Source organism: Acanthisitta chloris, unplaced genomic scaffold (assembly GCF_000695815.1).
Source record: "Acanthisitta chloris isolate BGI_N310 unplaced genomic scaffold, ASM69581v1 Scaffold43013, whole genome shotgun sequence".
Classification (NCBI taxonomy): domain Eukaryota; kingdom Metazoa; phylum Chordata; class Aves; order Passeriformes; family Acanthisittidae; genus Acanthisitta; species Acanthisitta chloris.
In genome coordinates, this window is record NW_008667319.1 from 1 (window position 1) to 14,869 (window position 14,869).

The 14,869-nt window shown below is 42.5% G+C and overlaps 1 protein-coding gene across 1 annotated transcript; it reads left to right on the forward strand.

Moving 5' to 3' along the window:
- The first annotated feature begins 2,548 nt into the window (after positions 1–2,548).
- On the forward strand, positions 2,549–11,477 carry RNF8 (ring finger protein 8, E3 ubiquitin protein ligase). The gene is made up of 7 exons (XM_009072437.1): positions 2,549–2,617; positions 4,147–4,881; positions 5,963–6,025; positions 6,386–6,475; positions 8,070–8,177; positions 9,154–9,358; positions 11,206–11,477. The coding sequence occupies exons 1-7, from the start codon at positions 2,549–2,551 to the stop codon at positions 11,331–11,333; spliced, it is 1,398 nt and encodes a 465-aa protein (XP_009070685.1). The 3' UTR covers positions 11,334–11,477.
- Positions 11,478–14,869: the final 3,392 nt, after the last annotated feature.

Genomic DNA, 14,869 nt, shown 5'->3' on the forward strand with positions numbered 1-14,869 from the left:
GGAGCGGAGGGAGGGCCCAGGTGTTGGCGTCGCGTTCGCCAAGGCCTCGGTTGTTCGCATTTTTGATCTCTGTCTCGCCGGAGTTGTCTGTGTGGCGGTAACGTGAGTGGGGGCGGAGGGAATTCGTAGCCTAATCAACAAGGTTTTGGCGAGGTTAACAGCGCGTAAGATAAGTTGCGTGTCTTAAGGTCTTTAGGTGTAAACAAGCTCATGTTTTGAATCTGTTGTGGTTGCGTTTCGGTGTGGTGCAGGAAAAACGTTTTTTCAGGGGCTACAGGGGAGCTGGAGGGGGACTTTGTTAGGAGCTGCAGTGATAGGACAAGGGGTAACGGGTTCAAATTGAAGGAGGGGGATATTAAAATTCTTTTTACTGGGAGAGTGGTGAGAGATTGGCACAGGTTGCCTAGGGAAGTAGTGGCTGCCCCAACCCTGGCAGTGTTCAAGGCCAGGTTGAATGAAGCCTTGAGCAACCTGGTCTGGTGGGAGGTGTCTCTGCCTAGGGCAGGGAGGGTTGTGACTAGGTGATCTATAAGGTCCCCCTAAAATTCTATGAGTCTGTGATCATGTTTATTAATTGAAAAGCCCTAATGGGTCCTTGTACTGTTTCCCTTACATGCATCAGGCAAAGATAATGTGCTGAGGTTGAGGCAGTGCAGGAGGATTGGTATTCTGCTGGTTAGAACCAGGCAGGCTCTGAAACAGTTAGGAGGTGTGGGTGGTGCTGTGGCCAACGCCTTTGTGCTTGCACGCGTGCAGAAGGTGCCCCTGAAACTCGCCTCTCAGTGCTAGCCAACTCTTTAAGCAAACTTATACCATGCTCTCCTATCATGGATTTGAAGCCCTGAAGTGTGCCAGCATGCTCAGCGAAGGACTGGAGTTAATATATCCACAGAACTTGAAGCCAGGGCTCTGCTAATTGCACAGTGAATCCTGTTTGGGGTGTTACTGCTGCAGTTGTCTGCACAGTGCTACAGATTGTCACAGGTAGCAGAGAGGAGCTGATGGCATCCTGGTGCTGCAGCTGTGCCAGGCCTCACAGCTCAAACTGTTTTTGCTGGTGATTTAAATCATGATAGAAAATTTTGAGTTGGAAGGGGACCCATGGGGATCATTGAGTCCAGCTCCTGGCCCTGCACAGGACATCCTCAATAATCCCATCATGTGCCTGAGAGCATTGTCCAAATGCTTCTTGAACTGTGTCAGGCTTGGTGCTGTGACCACTTCAGTGCCAAAGGGCACTGGTGAGAGGCCTGGGGATGTGCTGTGATGTGCTGGTACTGCTGTGGGCAGCACTGAACTCCAGCAGGTGAGTCGTAATGTCTTGAACCCTGCTGTGGTTTGCTAAGCAAGCTTGATCAAGGGTAAGTTTTGAGACTGTCCCTACTTGGTCTCACTCATTGGTGTGTGAAGTCTCACAGATGTGTGTGACTGGGCCATGATCACTCAGGTGGCTTAGGCATTTCTGTTGCCACTGCAGGGACAAGTGCGAAGCCCAATGTGTCTGAATCCACATGAAGTGGGGAGTCTTTATCCACCTGAGTCTCTGTACCTCTTACACGTGCAATCCACGTCACAGAACACTAGTATATATGAGGCATTTAAGAGGTAGGGACCAATGTGGTTAAGTTTGCTTTTATTACCTTAGTTTGCTTACTTGCATTTACTTGTGACATGGGAGTCTGAATTCTTGCTTTAAGCTCAGGGTGAGACCTGCTCAGGTAATATGCAATGCACAGATGAATAAGATAAGTATTCAGAGGAGGCAGCAGAGGGCGGGAGAGCAGAGATGTGCTTTAAATTGCAATCTGCAATTAGATGGGATTTAATAAGATACTGTGAAATGGCACAATTAAATTATGTCCCTTCTTCCAGAAGATGCTATTAGAGTCTAACCAGATTATTTAGATCACTTTCATTACTGGTTACGAGCTGCATGTAGCTTAGGTTCTGAGCCACAAGACTGATGGTGTGACGCACAAAAGTATTGTGCGTTTAGGGCAATGTTATGTATGCACTTTTTTGATGGCAGTTTTCTGGGCTATTTTTTCCTGCACCTTTCCTGTTCACAGACAGTTGAACAGATAGAACTAGCAGAAGAAGAGGGTAAGAAGTAATCTTGAGACCCACAAACAATTGTACTCATTTGAAGAAATGGAGTTTAGTTAGGTAATGACTGAGGTGGGACACAGATGTGTTGAGAGTGGCTTTGAGCAGCTTTTCTGCTGAGGTTCCATGAAATCAAGGCTGTAATGTGTCTCAGAGAAACCAAATTTTTCTCAGTGGGATAGAAAGAGAATACTTAACTTTATGGGTTTCCATTTTCTATCTACTCTTGAATCTAAATGCAAAAAAAATCATATTATGCCAGACTCTTTGAGAGTAACTATAAGATGCTGATCTAGAGTTTTGCTGTACTTAAATTGAAATGGCATAAACTGAATTTACCATGTTGTTGCTGACTGCAGTTACTAAACTACTTTATTTTTAGGTAATTCTAGGCCGAGGATTAGATATCACATACCAGCTGGTGTCAAAAAGCTGTCCCTTGATGATCTCTCGTAAGCACTGCATTTTCCAGCAGAATGCAGAAGGGCAGTGGACTATCAGGGATAACAAGGTAAAGCAACTGAAGACCTTGTACTCTTAAATTTGTTGAAAAGAATGTCTTGTTTGAGCTCAAGCAATGTATGGGCCATGATACAGTGTGATGGAAAGTCCATGGGAATGTGTCTTGCCTATTGTGCACTTGCAGCAGGAAGCTTCAATCTGCTGCAGTTGGGATGCAGACAGTATTGCTTTCTGTGTGTAGATTTGCCTTTTTGGTTTAGCATTTGTCAGACCATTGTAGTCTTGCTAAGGGCACTTTGCTGTCTGTGAACCTGTTTCGTGTTGCTTTCTTAAAAAAAAGTCCTATGAATTTTGGCGGTATTCAAAAGGATGATGTTCTTGTACTGCTAATGACAGAATAAACTGGAACTTTTTATTTCAGTGACACAATTGTGTAATTATAATCAACCACAACAAGAGCCTATTAGAAAAACCATGCTTCATGTTATGTTCAAACAAGTTTGTCCTGGAAGTCCTTCTCAGCTGATTAGAATCGAGTATTGACATCAGAGTGCTCAGCTAGGTCTTACTATGACTTGGGTAATCTGTTTTTTATATTGTGATCTCTCTACTTTCTCATTTGGGCTGAAGACTAAAATCAGTAATTTGCTTTAAAACAGCACTGGTAGAACAAAAATGTCCAATGTGTCATGCAGATTTGAAGGATGTTTGGGTCAACAGCAGATAAGTCAGAAAGGAATGGACTGACTACTGCTAAGATTACACTGCTCTTAAACAAAATTCTGTCCAGTACATGTATGAATTTGAAACCTTCTTGTTACTGCATGATTGGAAACATCTACAGTAGGTTAACTATTGACACTTCCTCCATGTTACCACTGCTACCAGTCTGTCAAGTTGTTTCATTGAATCTCTGAAATGTGTCAGTTCCTAATGACTCGCAGTTCATCCTGAGCACAGATCAGTTTTGCTGTTTTTGAAATCTTATTTCTTGAGCTTGTCTAGTGCCTAATTTTAAAACCATTTCTGTGCTTTGAACATCATCTCTAGAAGAACATTTTCCTTCTTGTTTATATTCTTGTATTTATGGAGAGCTGTCTCTTTTCTTTAAGGAGTATAACCAATGCGTCTTTTTATTTTCTTCCTTTTTTCCCTAGAATTTCAGGTGACATTAATTATCAAGAATAATTACTGCAGTATTCTATGTTCTTGACAATGATCTATTGTGGAGTCTTTTCATTGGTTGGTTCTTATTTCTGAGGCTTTTGTGCAGTTTTTTTCCCCTCTCGGAGTTCATTCTTTCCCTTCTGCACAAGCACAAATGTTAAAATGTTGTCCTTAGTGCTTGTACACGAAGTCTGTAATGCAAGAATAATGTACAGTAAATCATATAATGCAGTAACTGTAATAAATGGGACACCAAGCCAATAAATTGGATATTGCAAGGTTTATTTAAAGAGGTGGCTTGTTCTGATTGCAGCACTGAAGAGGCTGGCTGTGTTTACAGTTGCCAGAAATAACTTGCAGAGGACTCTATGACTGCATATTAAATTTTGCTGATTCTGTGTTCATTGGCAGAGTCTAAATGGAGTCTGGCTCAACAAACACCGCCTGGATCCATCCAGAGTCTATCCTATTGCTGAAGGAGACCTTATCCAGTTGGGAGTGCCTTTGGAAAACAAAGAGACTGCTGAATATGAGTATGAAGTAATTAAAGAAGAATGGGAGAAAATCAGACCCTTTTTAGCCCAAAGAAGTGACCTGGAGAAAGCTAAGGGTTCAAAAAGTAAACGTAAATTTACTGTGGAGGAATTGGAGGTATCTGGATCAGAAGGCCCTTCAGACTCCAGATGCAAAAGAGACAGAGTGTCCTGTGACAATGAACCTTTAGATAAATCATGGGAACAGGTAGAAGAGTCCAAAAGGTTATCAGAGAAGATGGACATCAAGCTGCCTTCTCCTGGACCAAGTGTGGAGGATAGTGGTCCAGTGCCTAGCAGCCCTGTTCACTCCAAGAAAACCGTGTCTGTCCCCCGTAAGCACCAGAAAGGCTCTGCTCTTCAACAGTCACGGACTGGCTTGGAAATGCTGAGGAGAACTCTAGTAGACATAACGAAATTAAAAGTCAAAGTGCAGGAGAAGCAGACAGCAGTTCTGAATGTGAAGCAGAAGCGCAGGAAGTGTGCTCAGAAGGAGATCCTGGTAATGGAGCAGGAGCTGCAGGAGTTGCAAGACCAGCTGAGCATGGAACAAGAGCAGCAGCAGCAGCAGGTGGAGGAGCTGGAGAGGACATTCTGTAAAGAGCAGCTAAAGGTATAATGGTGGTAATATCTAATGGTAATAATGTTTGGCCTGTTGTCTTCATTTTTATGGAATGCCTAGTATAAGGCATTGATCCAAAATAGCTCTTGAACTATACAGTAACACAAATAGTGTTTGTGGGCTTGCTCCTGTTAAACTTTTTGTGGAAGTATTTGACTTCTGGCAGAAGAAAGTACAAAGATGGAAGAGATTGGGCTGCATGGGGAATTAGGAAAAAAAAAGATGCAAAACAAAGCATTTCATTTGGTAAAGAAGCATGCTTTTAAATAAAAAAAAGAAAAGTCTCTGCCTGGTCTACTGTGGTTACAGAGTGGACAAATTGAAAAGTATTCACTTTAAGTGTGAATTTCTCTGGATATATGGCTGAATTAATGCTCAGTTTGCATGGCATATCCACTCCCTTTCTAAGCAACAAGTTATTGCATGCCTTAATCCCTGGAGGGGTTTCTCGTACTTTCAAAAAACTTTCTTGCAATCTGTGTCTTCAAGTAGTATGTGTATAAGTAGCTTTTCAGATAACAAACAGAAGTCTTTCTACTTGAGTCTGTTCAAAATCTAGTTTAAAGAAAGAAAGGATTCATCTTGGAGTGAGTTTCATAATTTAGCAATTGCTTCCCTTAAAGTCTGCTGCTAAAGGCAAGATACCAGTATCAGAAGTTCACAAAGTCTGGGGTTGTGTTCTTAGGCACAATGGGAAGTTCAGCTAGAGCTGTAGGTATGTCTGACCTCTTTGAATGTGCTCAAAGATAGAGTTGCTGCTTTTAAGCTGCTGTTGACCTCTTTGCTTCTGTAAGCGTGCTGGTGCCTTTAGAGCTAGAATAATGTGGAGGTGTTCCAAATATGCAACTGTAAATGATATATCCATTTTATGTCTTTGCAGTAAATGATAGCTGCAATTTCTGTCATACACGTATAACCTAAGAGTGGAACATCTCGGGGGGGTGTTGAAAACCAGAGTTGTTTCTTAGAGCATATCCTCTAAAGAGAGTGTTCAGAGTAGTAATTTTTCTGTCCCTTGCTTTCTTCAAGTATTTTTCCTTTTCCTCCCTCCCCTCCTTCTTACTCCACCCAGGGAGAAGAGTGGCAACACGGGGAAGACAACCTGAAGGAGCAGCTTGCCCAGGTCCTGCAAGAGGCAAGTGGTTATGAGCCTAGGTTTGGTATAACTGTGTAACTTGGATATTTTAAGTCTTTCTTACTGCAGTGGCCTCTTGGTAGAAGATAAGGACTTTGCCTTAGGTGTCTGTAAAACCTAACTGAAATGAAACAGTAACCTGGGAGAGGGAATGCAAAGTGATGACACTGGAAAGGTCATAAGTAACTGGCACTACATTCCAGTTTTAAGTTAAGACCTCAATGCATATATACATGTGCTGCTCTTTTAGGAGGAGATTAGGAAAAATGAGTATGCTGAACCTTTTGACTATTGTCATGTATATTTAATAGGGTAGCTTGTAATGGCAAGCTTATAACTTCTGGTGTGGTATTGTTACAGCATCATGCTTTGATGGAAGAACTGAATCGTAGCAAAAAAGATTTTGAGGAAATAATTCGAGCCAAGAATAGAGAACTGGAAGAAACTAAGGTAAGGAATAACTGAATTCTCCACTTTCTTTCCTAAGTGAAACATGATATGATGCAGCAGAGGAAATGGTTTATTTAACACGTGTCTTGACTCTGCTTGGCTTCCCATAATGCAAATTTTCTGTATTTTGAGGTGGCACCTGGTGCTAGTTTGCAGGATTGGAGGAGGATGCACCTTGCCCTGTTTATAAATCACTGTTCAACAGTTGTTAGTAGATCTTTCTCAGTCATAAAGCCCAGAGCACCTGAACTGTGCATTGTGCAGAAGTGGGCCCATTCCACCTTTTCTTTAAAAAAGCAACCAAGCAAAACAAAAAACTAACAAACAAACCCCAAACAAACCCAGAAGAAACCCCAGCAATAAACCAAAAGTGTTTGAAAAGTGAGGTGCTTCATTTTCAGTCAGAGTACATTCAAGTGAAACTGCACTGTGACAGCAGTTCTGTAAGGGAGTCTAGGACTGAAGCAATGTGGAATTTGAATAATGAATAAGATAAGCCACATTTCTTCCTGCCCTTGACACAAGGTGATGAGTGGAAATTAATTAAGGAGATCCTTTCCTGTGTCTTACTCCTGGAAATTACCTTAACCCACCTTTGGCAGTTTGCTTTGGTTTTTGAATGGTGCCATTGCAACTCTGGTGCTGTTTCAACTATAGCTTCAATTGGAAGAATTTCTGTTATTTTTATAAGACAGAGTAGGTACCTAGGAGCCTAATTGAACTCCAAACAAAACACTGGGCAGTTAAAGGCAAGTCAGTGTTTTGAAATTTTATGCTTCCTTTTTTTAACATTTGAGGTGTTTTGTCTGTTGGGTGTTTTGTTCTTTACATCTGCCATCAAAAGAACTGTTGACTTATTCCAAACTCATGGCAGGAACATGTAGAAAAAGATCTTATGAGGACAGGCTGAGGAAGTTGGGGCTGTTCAGCCTGGAGAAGAGCAGGTTGTGTGGAGACCTCATAGCAACCTTTCAGCATCTGAAGGGCCTAGAAGGGTGTTGGAGAGGGACTCTTTGTTAGGAACTGCAGTGACAGGAAAAGACATAATGGATACAAATTGAAGGAGGAGAAATTCAGGCTTGATATTAGGAAAAAGTTTTTTCCTCTGAGGGTGGTGAGACACTGGCACAGGTTGCCCAGGGAGGTATAGAAGCCCCAACTCTGGCTATGTTCAAAACCAGGTTGGATGAAGCGTTGAGCAGCCTGGTCTAGTGGGGAGGTGTCCCTGCCCATGGCAGGGATTTGGGACTAGATGATCTATAAGGTCCATTCCAACCTCTCAAATTCTGTGATTCTGAAAAGATTGATCCAGCTGGTAGTTGCTTTAGGCTGAAGGGAATTTTGATAATGGCTGCTGTTCTTCCTTCTAAGTTCTCTGTGGTGTGTGGAAATATTCTCAATACTGCAGTGACTGAAAAGAGGAGAGAGGTTACAGATCTGAGTATATAATAGACACAGACTTGACATATGGAGACTTGCAGTGTGATTTCCTACTTGTACTACCTTCCCCTGCACACTCACTTCCTGCCAATATATAATATTGAGTAAAACCTTGTTCTTTGTTGATACACAACCATATGTACTTTCCCACTAGGAGGAGAAGGAAAAGGTGAGAGCCCAAAAAGAAGAGGTGTTAAATCAGATGAATGATGTGTTGGAGAATGAGTTGCAGTGCACAATCTGTTCTGAGCACTTTATCGAGGTATGTTTAAACCTGCGTGGGTTTGCCAGTAAAGAAAAGGCTTGAGAAACTTTCTCTAGGTCTATTAATGCAATATTTAAGCTTATTTCTTTGTTTCACTAGTTTAACAGTCCAAACAGACCAACAGTGAGTTGTTGTGGCAAAGGATTGATCCAGAAATCCATTCTGTCTACCCTGACTCTTCCAGGCAGCAAATTCATCTTTAATGTCTCTACCTGCAAGGACATAAGTGCTTAATCCTAAAATGCATATAAGCTTGCAGCACTTCTGCAAGTTTTTGAACTGAGTGCTCTGAGTTGCTGCTGACAGCCTGCTTGGGGAAAAATAATTTAGTAGTGGACCTTGCTTGAAGTTGACAGGAGTTGGACTGTTTCATGCTTAGGTATATGGAGAGATTAGTAAAGGAAGGGAGGCGTGGTGTTTGTTCAAGTCCTGGACCATTTGTATTGTTCAGATAAATTTTTTGGGAAATTGGCCTGTTTTCATTTGGCTTTAAAAGTGATAGGCTATGCCTGACATGTAGACTTACTTTTGTTCATATTTTGCTAGAACTTCAGTTTCATGACATTCATTTCTACTGCAGGAAATCTGATGCGTTAGCCCTATTATAATGACTGAAGAGTGAGCTGAAATTTTAATTTCTGGTTTCTCAGTAATTTAAGATGCTATTCTGAAGTATCTGAGTTTTTCCATAATTTATTCTTTTCAAATTGGGGAAACTTGGAATGGAATGAATTAATTTTGTCTGTGTCTGACTTGCTAAGATTTACAGCAACTCCATTAACGGGCTTGTGAAACTGGCCTGCCCTCTGGCATGGAGTATAAGCTTAAAAATAGAAAAAAGGGGCTTCAGGCTCTCTACTCCCTTTCCTTACAGGAAGTGTTCACCTAATATTTGTGTCTTCAGTATGTTTTTTTTCTTGACAATGCTTGCGTGAGCATGCTGTGACCAGTGCCCTTGCTGTGAATTCCACAGGCAGTCACTCTGAACTGTGCACACAGCTTCTGCTCCTACTGCATCGATGAGTGGACGAAACGTAAAGTGGAGTGCCCTATCTGCAGGCAGGAGATCAAATCAAAGACACGCTCTCTGGTGCTGGATAACTGCATTGACAGGATGGTAGAGAAGCTGGATGTGGAAACAAAACAGCATCGCCTGACCCTTATCAGAACGCGGCAAGGTGAGAGGTGGGTGGATGTGGCACGATGAGTACAATCTCTCATTTCATCCCTTTTGTATGACTCTGGCACCTATATACCAAGAAGATGCTCGGGGAATGCAGCAGAAACACGAGAAAAATAATTATAAGATCTCTTGAGTAACTAGCTTTACTTGCACAGTAAAATAAAATTAATGCAAAGTTTGGAAAAAGACTTCAGTATGAAGGACAACTTAACCATGCTAAGGGTTGCACTGGTTCAAAGAGATCACTAAATGAGAGCAAAACTTCATAGATTGAGCCTTGAAAAATTTTCCAGGCACCTTTAGATTAAACTGTTGAGTACATAATTGCAAAAACTCAGCAGAGCAGTGCCTGATGAGAAACTCTGAATTCTCTTCCATGTGCTAGATTTACGTAGGAAGTCTCTAAAGGGGACATTGGTATATCATGTCAGTGTATGGCTGAACTGGCAGTTGTTCTACCATGGTTATTTTTGTGGAATTAAAGCCACTGTGGCTTAAATACATAACATCTTGCCTAGTGGTAGCTAAGACTATGCATGATGGAGACAGCTTTAAGAAAAACTACAGTGTGGGGTATTCCTATTCTGCTTCCTTCTTCCAAATTTGTTCCTAGAGCACTTGACACTGGTATCTAGGTGCTGAAATGTAGAAGTCTTTTCCTGCTACCCCTTGGCAAATTTCTATTCCTGTGTTGCCTTAAGTAATTGTCTTGTTTTCCCTTTCATGGAGGTGACTGCATGATCCCTCATTTTGCAGTGTGCCAAGCCTTTCACTTAATGAAAGGTGCTTTTGAAACAGCTCAGATGCTCCATGGCAGCATAGAATGACATCATTAAGCAGTGCTACTTCAAGCCTGAAATTATAACCTATGTAACCAGCTCAGTCTGGTTCCCTCAGGAAATGCTGTGCTGCTCAGAGGCTGCCCAGCTTGGCTTCACGAGTGGCTTTCACCTCTGCAGAACTGACACAGCCCTTGTGCAATGGGCAGCACATCTGCAGCCTATGTCATGGTGCTCCTGAAGTGCCTCGTTGGGTTACTAATGGGGGCTCACTGAAGTGGTGCCTTCAGGGGAGCCCATTGTATGCTAAACCAATGGCTTCATCCTTGTTTGAACAAGAAGGGAATAAGCTCATAGCCTACCTTCACCAATGACTATTGGTAGAAAATCATTTAGCTTCACCGTGGCACACTTCTGGAGAAAGGTTAAACTGTTTCTGTGTCATCTTCTTGTTCAGTGATGGAAGGTTTTGATGGAGATGATGATAACTATGTGTCTATTTAATAATTCCTAAGAAGTGAACCCACTGAAAGAGAAATAATGATGTAAGTGGCACTTGAGGAGCTGTCAGAGCTTCCCAAGAAACATTTCCAAGAGCCTTAGTGGAACAGGCACCGGAAGGACACAGCTTGCACTCTTAAATGTATGAAGGTTTTGATGGGGCTGTAAGTGTGCTGGAGAACCATTACTTGTTTGAGAGGTCCTTACCACATTTTGTTTCTTCTCTCTTTCTTACCTGACAAGGCACTGTAATAGTTAGCCACTCCCGTTATCAATCATGTGCCTGTGAAGGGATGGACAATGTCTCCTCCTCCTCTGTGTTACCTTAACAGGAGAAGGCATATAGAACACTTAAGAAAACAAAACAAATAAACAGACCTCAGCCCTTTGTTCTTTTAAAGCTGAAAACTGAAGAGAAAGGTCTGTGCACTGCAGCTTGAAAGAGCTATTGCAAACTGACAGTGAGAGGCTATCATATAGTTTCAAGGAGAACTGGCAATTTAGCACTTGTGGATACAGTGGTCACAGCTAACTTTTGTATATCTGTGTGTTTTGAATGCAGAGAAACAGAATGTGATGGTGAAACCAGCCACAGACAATGACAGATGTGTCATTTCTTCCACCTATTCCATCTTGTCGATGAGCAGTTGTGACAGTGAGGACTCTGAGGAGGATTCTTACCATAATTAAAGCTACTACATTATCTGAACACTCTTACTGCAGACTCATTTGCCTGTGTGCTGTCCAGAACCAGCCTAATGGTGTTTGATTGTCTGCTGGTGTGGAGTGGACTAGGCATCTGGAAGGAGGAACTCTATGAAGAGGATGGAGCTGACAATTAGCAGCGTTTGGGAGAAGGACCTTGTTTTTTAAATGAATGTACAGAAGCTTGATCTCTAAAACAAAATCGGGGTTTTGGGAGAACAAACTGCCATTATGCCAATAGTTGACATACAATCCCTAAGCTTCCACGATAGCTTGTGACCCACTCAGTGTAATGTAATAGTTTGTACTGCATCATTGCCCTTTCCTTAGTGAATGACATGTTTAAATGTGTACATCAGCCTCCCTTATTTCAGGCAGCAGAGGGTATGGCCCAAGCTAGTTGAGAACTTGGCCTTCCCCACCAGCAGGCAGGAGATGTGTATATCAGGAAAAAGAGCTAACATGGATTTTCTTCTTGAATTTCATGTGGCAACTAGAGTCATCCCAGGCCTCTGGCAGTAACAAAGGATGGGTTACGGACCCTGTCAGTCCGAAGTGCAGCTGAGCTGCTGACCGTCAATTTGCTCTGTTTATGTAACTCATTCTCCATTAAATAGGGATGGAGGAGATTAAATCTTCCAGAATTCTTTAGTTAGTCCTCTTTTCATGTAATGTTGTTGGATTTTTCCTTCTTCAGACTTTTTCATAAAGGGTTTTAGAATTGGGAAGCAGCACACCCAGAAATTGTTAGCAGTAACTTCAGAAACATATGGTCATCAGCAGCGAGGAACCTCTGCCTCTTCAGAAGTGCTGCTCTCCAAATTATTGAAGTGTCCTGTTGGCAGGGTAGGAAAGCAGCATTTTTGAATGATGAACAGTGCTTTGAATGAAGCACTTAGTTTTATTGTTTACAAAACATCACTGTTGGGCTGTGACTTTTACCACCCTCACAGCAAATCGCTCATCCCTAAGACACTGAGCAAGTCTTGCCTCATCTCATCATGAATGTGTCTATCAAGTTCCATTTTCCAGTGGCTTATGCTTTTGACTTAGCTGTTATGCAGGAAGGACTCTTTTACACTGTGAGAAGAGGATGGGGAAGCCTTTCTCATCTGTAATTTATCTTTGGCTATTCGTATATACTTTTTTGTCTCTATGTTTATTTTGTTTAAGAATGAAAAAATAAATCCATTTCTGCATTAGTCATCCTTGGTGCAGTCACCAAGATGAATGTCTTTCTCCTAGTTGTCTTGAGGTTTGTTTTTTTTTAGAAAACACAGATTATCTAATTTTAATTACATGGCTTCTTGTTTTGATTGCTGCAAGCAGTGTGGCTAAAGTTATTTGAAAGACTTTTGTGTTCAGGAACCGATAAAAGACAACCCAACCCTTTCAAGGCTGTGTCTACCCTAATGCTGATTTACCTCTTACCTTCTTCCACTGAAGAAAGATCCCATTATAAAGGTGTGTGAATGATGGTGCTGTCCTAAGGAAGTAGTGTCATCCCTAAGGAGGATTTGATAGGTAGAACTTAAACAGGGGTGGCCTCATCTGTGGACCAGGCAACTTGCTTATAATTTTAGTGTGAAGTTTCTTTTGTGAAGAAGACATTACATCTTGAGTATTCCTCTTCCTGTACGTATGTTTACTTTCTGTATAGGCTCTTGAAAGTTTCTTGTGTGAATATATGCTTTCTAGGATGTGCAAGAGGAGAGTGTTTCTCAAAATGCACATGAAGTAGGCTGACATTGGAACAGGCATCCCTGGTGAAGAGGTCTAGAAGGAGAATACTCTGTTTACCTAGGACTGAAAATTCTTCTACTGTGTATCTCTTCCATGTTGATGTGCTTTTTTTGCTCATTTCATTTTGCTAAATATATATTTATTTTATTATGTTGGTGTTCATGCGTATTGCAGAGAAGGATAATGCTTCCCCTGGCAACAGTGGTAATCTTTGGTGTGATTTGAGTGTGTCCTCTTTGCACTAGAACATGAAGAATATAAGTGGGACCAAACCATTTCCACCCTTACTGGTAGGTGCATAGTGTGTAAAGGTCCACAGAGAGAGTTAAGTAAATAATAATGCTCACTTGCAAAAGATCTTCAGTGACAAAAGCAGACCTGCATTTCTAGCAAGAAATACACACCTTCAGAGCAGTATATTGTCTGTCAATGTCAGAGGAATAGTTGGGAGGGAATGCAGAACAGGACCATCATAGAGGGATATTTAACTCATGCAGGTCTGTGGAGTCTGATGATCACGTGCAAGAAAATCTACAACATTAGCGTTTGGTGAGCCTTAGCACCAACTGTTACTGAGCTTTGCAGAACACGTAACAGGCAATCTAATAATCCAGCTGTGCCCTTTCCTGCCAATTTGTGTGGGTTTTCTTTTCCATACATATGCACCAACTAGTCAGTGGTTTACTTTTAGAATCATAGAATTTTTGGGGTTGGAATGGACCTTAGAGATCATCTAAGTCCCGACTGTCCCTACAATGGGCAGGCACACCTCCTCACTAAACCAGGTTGCTCAAGGCTTCATCCAACCTGGTTTTTTGGACACTGCCGGGGTTGGGGCAGCCACAGCCTCCCTGGGCAACCTGTGCCACTGTCTCACCACCCTCACAGGAAAAAGCATTTTCCTAATAGCCTAAATTTCTCCTCCTTCAGTTTGTACCCCTGTACTTGCTCCTCCTTGTCTCCCCTCCCTGCCAGTCCCTTATGCCATAACTTGTTCTGTTTACACACATAGCTTACAGCACCTAGGTAATCATGAGCTACCTTTCCCAATGAACTACCCCTTCCCAAATAGGACCCTCCCGTCCTTTGGTGTTGCTATGTTTGCTTTTTTTAAGAGTAGGCCTTCAGGCTTGTGTGCTGAGCTGTATGTCCCTGGGTTTCAAGCTTAATGCAAAGTATCAGACACCTCAATCACTGTATAAAATCCTCACAACACACAATCTAGAAACAGGTACGAGACCTTCATTGCGTGAAAAGCTTTTATCCTCCCTGGCCTTACAAAACTTCTGGCTCTGCTCAAGGGGCGGGGCTGTAGTTAGTTAATGGAGAAGGGCCTGGCAGAATTCCTGCCGGCAGACAGTTTCCTGGGAAACCTGCGGGAATAATGGCGCTCCAGCCCGCGCGGCAGGGTGGGAAGCGCAGGGGTCAGGGAGCAGCAGCGCTGCAGTCAATGCGATGCTGCGTGCGGCCAGCACTCCTTCAGCAGCCTGAAAAAAAAAAAAAAAGCCGATTTCCTTGGGTTCCAGGGACTCGACTACACACACGGACTGCGAGCTCAAACCCTCGTACTAACGCCGCGGGGTTCGCGCAGCACAGGGTCGCGCCCTCGTAAAGCGCCACTTATAATGCAGCGACTGAATCACTGGCGCGTCGGCGGGCTCTGTACGATTTTTAAATACAATTTATTTACCAAAATAAAAGGAAAATAAATAAGGCGCAGGCAGGCTGTGCCCGTCGCGGCGCGGGGAAGGGGGGCCGGGCGGAGCGTCAGTGCCGCG